At 64.0% G+C, this 7,343-nt stretch overlaps 1 protein-coding gene across 1 annotated transcript in view; it reads right to left on the bottom strand.

The window, feature by feature from the left end:
- Positions 1-7,343, bottom strand: part of URB2 (URB2 ribosome biogenesis 2 homolog (S. cerevisiae)) — a 16,093-nt gene that overhangs the window by 1,095 nt on the left and 7,655 nt on the right. Inside the window, exons 7-13 of the mRNA XM_025039056.1 lie at positions 7,244-7,343; positions 4,965-5,125; positions 3,424-3,534; positions 2,734-2,976; positions 1,256-1,343; positions 784-975; positions 238-431 (exon numbers count right to left, since the gene is read on the bottom strand). Coding sequence (XP_024894824.1) covers positions 238-431; positions 784-975; positions 1,256-1,343; positions 2,734-2,976; positions 3,424-3,534; positions 4,965-5,125; positions 7,244-7,343 — 1,089 coding nt within the window. The remainder of the gene's footprint in view (positions 1-237; positions 432-783; positions 976-1,255; positions 1,344-2,733; positions 2,977-3,423; positions 3,535-4,964; positions 5,126-7,243) is intronic.

Raw genomic sequence — 7,343 nt, 5'->3', positions numbered from 1 at the left:
TTAAATCACTGAATATTCGTATCTTAAACTAAAGTGCATGTTCTGGGGAACAGAGAAGCCAACTCGGCTGAACGAAACCCTGGAATAAAACATCACGACGTCACGGGAGTAGCTTCGCCACTTAGCAGATGAGGCCCGTGTTTACCGGGGCATCTGGAAACTGGAATCTCTGCGTCGTGAACCTTACTCCAGGAGCCACCTGCACGGGCAGTAAAGCCCTCGGTGCCGCGGGCACACCGGGAGCGGCAGGAACCGCGGGGTGTCGGTGGCACTGACAGCGGGGCTGACCTCGCCCCCACGCCCACCGGGGCGCTGGCAGGCCCGCATGCCAGCATCGGAGGGGACCCGTGACCCCGCCGAGCGGACGTCTCTGTTCTGGCCACGGATGCCCCCCGAGGGGCTGGGTCGGGCCCTGGGCCTGAAGCCCTGTCCTGCAAGTCGGGTCGGCAGACCCTGGAGCTCGCAGGGGTGGCAGTGCCTGCGACTCGGCGTCCTGGGCGCCACGTGCGCCCCTGACCAGGGTCCAGACGGGCCCCTGGCACAGGCGCGGCTCTGCTCTGGCCGCGACCGCCACCCAGGCCCCAGCTGGTCCTCCACGGATGTCTGGGGTCTGGGCTCGGGAGGCAAGATGCCGCCACATAGCCGCTGGCCAGGACGCACCGAGGCTGCCGGCTGGCACTGAGGCGACATTGTCCTCTAAGCCATGTCGTCGTCACGTGACAGCTCAAAACGTCACTCAGCCCACCCTGAACAGCCTGCAGGGCGCTGCTCAGGACGGCCCGCCCCGGCAGCGGACGCGCAGGCCCCCCGAGGCGGAGGAGGGGGCTCGGCTTACCTTCTGCAGCTCCGTCACGTACTGGGCCACCATGAAGGGAACAAACACCGTGAACTCCTCAGCCCGTGCCGCGATGTGGCTGTACATCCTCTGCACCAGGCGGGCGCACTCCAGGACCAGCGGCAGCTCCTCGGGGCCGCCTGCGGAGCGAGCGGATCCCGCGGTGAGTTCGCAGCCGCGGGTTAAGCCCCCGACGTCACACCCTGGGGGAGCACGCACTGCTCCGGGCACAGCGAAAGGCTGTGACCAGTGCGACTCTTTTTTTCAGTTGTTTTGAGTGTTCGTTTGATGACCTGAACGTTTCTCTTGCTTAACCTCAACTGGGTGGTTTTATTTCCAGTAACAGGTGGCCAGAGACCCCAGAGACCCCACAGGGCAAACAGGGGAAGGCGTGTGGCTCGCGCTGGGGCTCGGAGGTACCTCTTTCCTTGTGCCGGCCTCTGTGCATGACCGAAAACACCAGCCGGTTAAAACAGTTCAGGAAGGAAGGGATGGCTTTCAGCATCACCTGTGGTAACAGACACAAAGCACAAGGACACGTAAGAGCCCGTTTGTTTCCAGTCCTCGAGGAGCTCACCTTCCTCCCGCCTTAACCTCACCCAGCGGGACGCTCGCCACAGTCGTGGGACTTCCTTTAGCCCACGCTGTCTGGGGAGACGGCTGGCCGCGTCCCTTGCCTCTCCCACCCGTTCAGATGGGGGCGGCTGCCGTGTGCGTGACCCGGGGCCTCGTGGGGCGACCCCCGCCCAGAGCCCGCTGAGTTTGTGTGGCTTCTACCGTAAGCTGTTATTGGCGTTCTGGAAACGGGTAGAAACGAATAAGAAAAGGAACAGTAGCCAGCGTATTTAACCAGAACCGGCATGGAAAAAAGATCGGGTGGAGCAAATCCATTTAAAACAAGGATCGAAACCCGTCTCCTAGAGATGAAAAGGGCTGGCTGTGACTCTATCTTGAAAAAATGATCCGAAAGCTATAAAACGTGCTTTTCTTATACTCGACCAAGACACCCCATGGCCAAATAAAGCGGCCACGAGCCACATGGGGCTGCTTCGATCTAAATTAATTAAAATTAAAATTCACGTCGCAGTCACGTGGTGCGCAGACCACATCTCGACTGGTCAAGGCTGTGGCAGTGGCCACCCACGGGGCAGTGCGGACACGGACCACACGGTCACCGCCGGCCGCCACGGGGCGGCTCTGCCCTGGCTGTCAGACCGAAGCAGTGATTCGCGCGTTGGAATTATTCTCTTCTTCGGCCTAATTTATCCAACCGAATTCGTAACCGCAGAACCACATCCTTTCCCTCAGATCATCGACTTCTGCAGTGTGTGGAGACGCCCCTCGGAAGTGATCTTGGATCCAAGATTCGCACCCTGCCGAACGACACCGGAGGGCACACCAGTCAAAGCACTCGGCGGCCCTGGGCCTCGGCTCCCCGGTCGCATGGGATTGCCACCTGCTTCCGAGGCGTGTGGGGGGCGAGACGAGACGTTCGGCGAACGTCCAGGAGATGCCGGCTGAGCTGGGCTCTCGCCGACGGCGCGTGCTCGAGTCTGTTGAGCAGGCGGCACGCCGTGGGACGGGGCTCAGGATGGCTCAGCCCAGGAAGAGAGCTAAGCGAGCGAGTGACGTCTCGGGACGTGGCCCAAAGGAAGCCGTCAACGGCCGGCACGCACACCGTCAGCGCCAGGTCCCCCGGCGGGACCCGAACTGCCCGATGCGGAGGGCGAGCCTCCCTGAGCTCAGAAAACCTCTCTGGCCCCGAAAACTGCCGGCGCCATGAAGGGTCCTCAGCAAACGGCTACTTCAGACCCCGCTTCAGGGAGCGTTCGCTGCTGCTGCTCTGAGGCGAAGCCGCCGCTTGGGCCACGAGGCTGCCGGGCCCCGGCCGTCCTCACCTTCGGGTGGTGCTGCAGGATGGCGAAGAGGGCGTGGTGCACCCTTGGGAAGAGGCTCGCGAACGCCGGCGGCGGCAGGCCCTCCAGGGGCACCGTGAGCAGGATGCCGAAGGCCAGGCTGACGTGGTGCGGGTTGCCGATGGTGGCCTCGCCCTGCCGCAGCAGCAAGGCCAGCACGTCCAGGATGGGCCCGACCACCGCCGGCGGCACAGGCTGCTCCCGGCAGGCCTCTCGGTTCTGCAGCTGCAGGACCAAAAGGGACGCAGGAGGGGAAGGTGATTCGCAGAAGAAGTGACACAACACCCAGGACAGACAAAGGTGAAGCCCGCGGCGACAGAGGTAGGGTGTCCGCGGTCCAAAGTGGGCTGGGGCGGTCAGTGGGCAGCCGGAGGTGACGAGGCCACACCTGGTCCCCCAGGGCTGTCACTGTGGGCTTGGCCGGCCCCGTCCACACGTCCTGTTGGATTCGTCTACCACGAAAAGTACTTTCTTAAGAAAGAGCTGATTCGTCCAATTTCTCAAAACGAGCACACTTCACATCAGACACACAGAACGGAATTTTCTGAAGATCGTGAGTTCTATGTGGCTTTAATCAAACCAGATCACATTCCCTGGGGGCCGGGCCGCAGCGCCCTGAACTGCAGAGAAGCAGGGAAGGCTGAGCGAGCACTTGGGGGTGGGGACACTCACAGTCAGGGCCGTGATCAGCTGGGGACACGCCCGCCAGAACACACTGGCTTTTTCTCCATCCAAAGGGCATTTCAGGAGCAACTTGATCAACGTAATAGACGACACAACGGCCTAAGGTGAAACAGAAGCCCCTTAGCAGCAGCAGGAGCCGACCCCCCCGGACGGGCAGCGGGGCCTTTCCAGCAGCGTCCCCTACACTCGACCCGCGAGTGTGGCAGGACAGCGGTACAGAAGCCAGCGACGCTGCAGGGCCCCCAGTGCGGAGACCCTGCCTCAGAGCCTGTGCTGTCACGGTGGCGGCAAGGGGCCCCTGCGCCTCGCCCGCGCAGACTCCAGATGCCCGTGGGTGAACTGAGGGCCGCAGGGAGGCACGACAGCCGAGCAGCTGGCTGAGCTGCCGTGACTCCAGGTGCTGGTTTCAAACCGTGAGATGAAAACTGACTTCGCCGCACGACGTGCGGGGCGCGTGACGCCCCAGTTCCAGCTCCCGCCAGCCTGTGCCCCGCGACCCTGCAGACCCACGGCCGCCGCTGCCACCTCCCTCTCAGCCGGGCCACACCCCACACACAGGCCGCACGGCCACGGGATGTGTCCGCAGGGCCGGCCCGTCCATCCGCCTTCCCACACGCACGCCCTCTGCTCCCGCAGACCACCACGCACCGAGCTGGGCTGTGCCGCCCTCCCCCATCATCAGGGCGTGTCCCCACATGCCAGGCCCTGTCCCCGTCCCTGCCCCCGCCGTGACACCCTCACCTGCCCAGGCCGCAGGAGGGAGCCCGGGGGCCATCCCGAAGTTGGGCCCGGCCACGCTGCTGCCATGTACAGCGAGAACTGCGTGGGGTGGGCGGGGACACAGAGAAGCCAGCCCCGGTCCAGCCGGGCCTCAGGCCTGCGTATCGGACATGGGCATCCGCTCCGCTGTCCCCTCTGACCTGAAGCTCCCTCCCCGCTTCTCACACCGATCGAAACCCGATCCCCATGCTGATGATGGACAGGAGTCAGGAAGCCTCTCGCGAGGCGCTGAGGCTCCAAATCGGACCCGAGTCAGCTCTGCAGCCTCCTTCCCGTGCGGGGGGACGACAGCTCCGGGACCCCGAGCACCGTGTGCGGTGTGAGGCCTTGTCAGCGATCGCCGACGTCCAAGGGGCGCGGGATCACGGGCAGCTGCGGACCTGAGAGGCTCTCGAACGGGACCGGGCCGTGGGGCCAGTTCGGAAAGCCTGAGGGGACAGGCCTTGGGCAGGGGACGGGCAGAGGGCCACCGCCACGAGTCCGTGCCCGAGCAGGAGCAGGCGCTGGCTGGCAGTGCGCACAGCGAGGACCCAGGGGGATTTAAAGGTCCCTGTGAAGCCCGGCCCTCCGCACACGGGGGCCCCGCCCCTCCGGAAGCGCCCTCTCTGCCCGGGGCGCTACCCGTCGGACCCCGTGTGTTTGGTTTCTGGGGTGACACCACATCTCGTCTTCCCGGCTGAGCGGATCTCGTCTTCCCGGCTAAGCGGACGCCACCGCCGCGCCGGCCGTGCCGGGGGAGGGCGACTCACCGGCAGGCCCTCTCTGCACGCGGTGCTGACGTCCAGCCCCTGGAGGACGCACTGCATCGCCCACCTGAGGTCCTCCGTCGTCGCCGCCGCCAGCATCCGGGAAAACAAGACGCCCAGCTGAGGCTCGACGTCCTGGATGACCAGAACCGGAACCGCAGGATCTGTGCGGAGAAGAAGGCGGACCGTGGAGATGCGGCAGCCTGAGGGCAGCTCGCGGACCCCAGAGGTCAGAGCCCCGTGCGACAGCACCGCGCACACCACTGACGTGCCCGCCCGGGACGCAGACACACTGCGCACAGGGCTCCCAACGTGCAGGTGACGCGTCTCGGCAGCGCTGAGCTCGACCACAGGCCATGGGGGGGGAAGGGGGAGGGGGTGGCTGCCGCCTCTACCTGTTCTGTTCTGTCTGCTTTCCTTGTGCTCTTAGTCAGCAGGGCCACGTGTGTGTGTGTGCGTGTGTGTGTGCGTGTGTGTGTACGTGCGCGCGCACACGGGGGGGGACGTTTAAACAGATAGAAAGTCTAAGATCAGGGACCCCAGACCTCTGGGGACCGCCACGGTAGCCGCCGGCTGCGTGTCGCCCAGGGAGAGGCCCCCGACGCCCGCGTGCGCTCTGCCAGGCTTCGCAGTGGCCCGAGGCAGCGCAGGGGCCGAGATCTGAGGCCGGCTTGCCTTCCCGGCCGCCGCAGCCGCCACGCGGCCAGGGCGCCTTGCCGTGCCCCAGCCCGCACTACGTGCAGCACTGAGGCCACGCTTTGGTCCCTCACAGCCAGCTGGACCCTCCGTCCCGCCCGAAGCCCAGGCCGCTCCTCACTGGGCACTTCTTCCAAACCTCTGGTCACTCGGTCCCTTCGCTTAATGGCACCCAGCAGCTCAGGTACATGGCCTGGACCCAGAGGTTACGACACCCGGGCCCGTAATCTGAGGGGGCCCTGGGCTGGTGGCGTCACCCTGACCACCCTGAGGTTCCATCCCTGAGGTCAGAGGTGCCATGAGTCAGGGACACAGTTCGACTTAGAGGTCGTCTCTACTCATGAGGACGGAGGGACAAAGGAGGACACGGTCAGTGTTTTGTTCGCTGGCGGGACAGAGGGGCCAGGGTTTGGGCCACCAGTTGCCATTTCTTGGGACATTCCTTTAGGAAGTTCACGTAGAATGCAACGGCTGTTAACAAACCTTCGCTTCCATTAGGAAGGTGGACGTCAGTCCCCACAGGAGCCGCTGACACCGAAGCAAAACGTGTGACCAGGGCCTTGCGGTCCACGGTCGCGGCAGAGACAGAAGGCCACTGCCGGGGTGGCCGGCATCACCCCCCGGGCCCCGCTCCACACTCCGCACATGGAGATGCAGCGCTGTCGCCCATCACAGCTTCCCCACTGGAGACGGGTCAGCTCGCCCCGAAACACCACCCTGAACACCTCACCACCTCGGGTACGAGCAAACAGAGAGAACAACCCCGTGCCAGCTGTGGTGACAAGTGCTACCTTGAAACAGGGATGAAATGTGGCCTGTTAACCTTTGACTTGGGGACAGCAGATACCGAATCCTCGGGCATGAAGACAGTGGCTGGCTCTGCGGTCTTGTGACATCGGCTAACAGTGTGATGACGTCACGGGCCCAGCCTCCTAGCATCTATGGCCCCTATAACTGCTGCTACCAAGTGGACTGAAGTCCTGTCCCCAAGAAATCTTAAGAAGTTCTCTGTAAGTTGAGTCACGTGCATTTGCCAAAAGTTGGCAGATTTTATGTGTTTCTTAGGTCGATTGAGCCGCAGCTAAAGCTCTGACACGCAGAGCCCACTGGTGAGGAAGTTATCTGTCCCCCACCCAGGGCCAGGACAGGCAGAAGCTGGGAGAGAGAGAGATCTCGAAACCACGAACCAGAACAATCTCCAAAATCAGTGAAAAGCGAAGGCGCTGAGCCACCACCTACGAGGCTACTGCGTGTGACAAAGGCAGGAACCGCAGGACAGGCAGAAGCTGGGAGAGAGAGAGAGATCTCAAAACCACGAACCAGAACAATGTCCAAAATCAGGGAAGAGCGAAGGCGCTGAGCCACCACCTACGAGGCTACTGCGTGTGACAAAGGCAGGAACCGGGCAAGGGCGGCCCCCTGTGCAGGGACCGCGGGCACCGGGGAGGGACGCTGCTCCCACTCCCTCGCTGGGCCTTTGAAATGGATGGACGCCCGTCCCCGATGGGCATCGCCCCACGGGCCGACGGGCCGGCTGCACCCGAAGGCCCTGGAGCGCAGGACCCGCTCCCGAGGAAGCCCCTTACCGGCCAGGACCGCCTTCACCGAGAGCAGCACGGAGCGGAACGCGGAGCCCTCCTGGGGCTGGAGCTCCGGGGACGGGAAGAGGAGCGCCAGGAAGTGCAG

The sequence above is a fragment of the Pteropus alecto genome, unplaced genomic scaffold (assembly GCF_000325575.1).
Source record: "Pteropus alecto unplaced genomic scaffold, ASM32557v1 scaffold189, whole genome shotgun sequence".
NCBI classification, from domain to species: domain Eukaryota; kingdom Metazoa; phylum Chordata; class Mammalia; order Chiroptera; family Pteropodidae; genus Pteropus; species Pteropus alecto.
The sequence above is the reverse complement of the archived record's forward strand: the minus strand, read 5'-3'. Positions and strand labels throughout refer to the sequence as shown.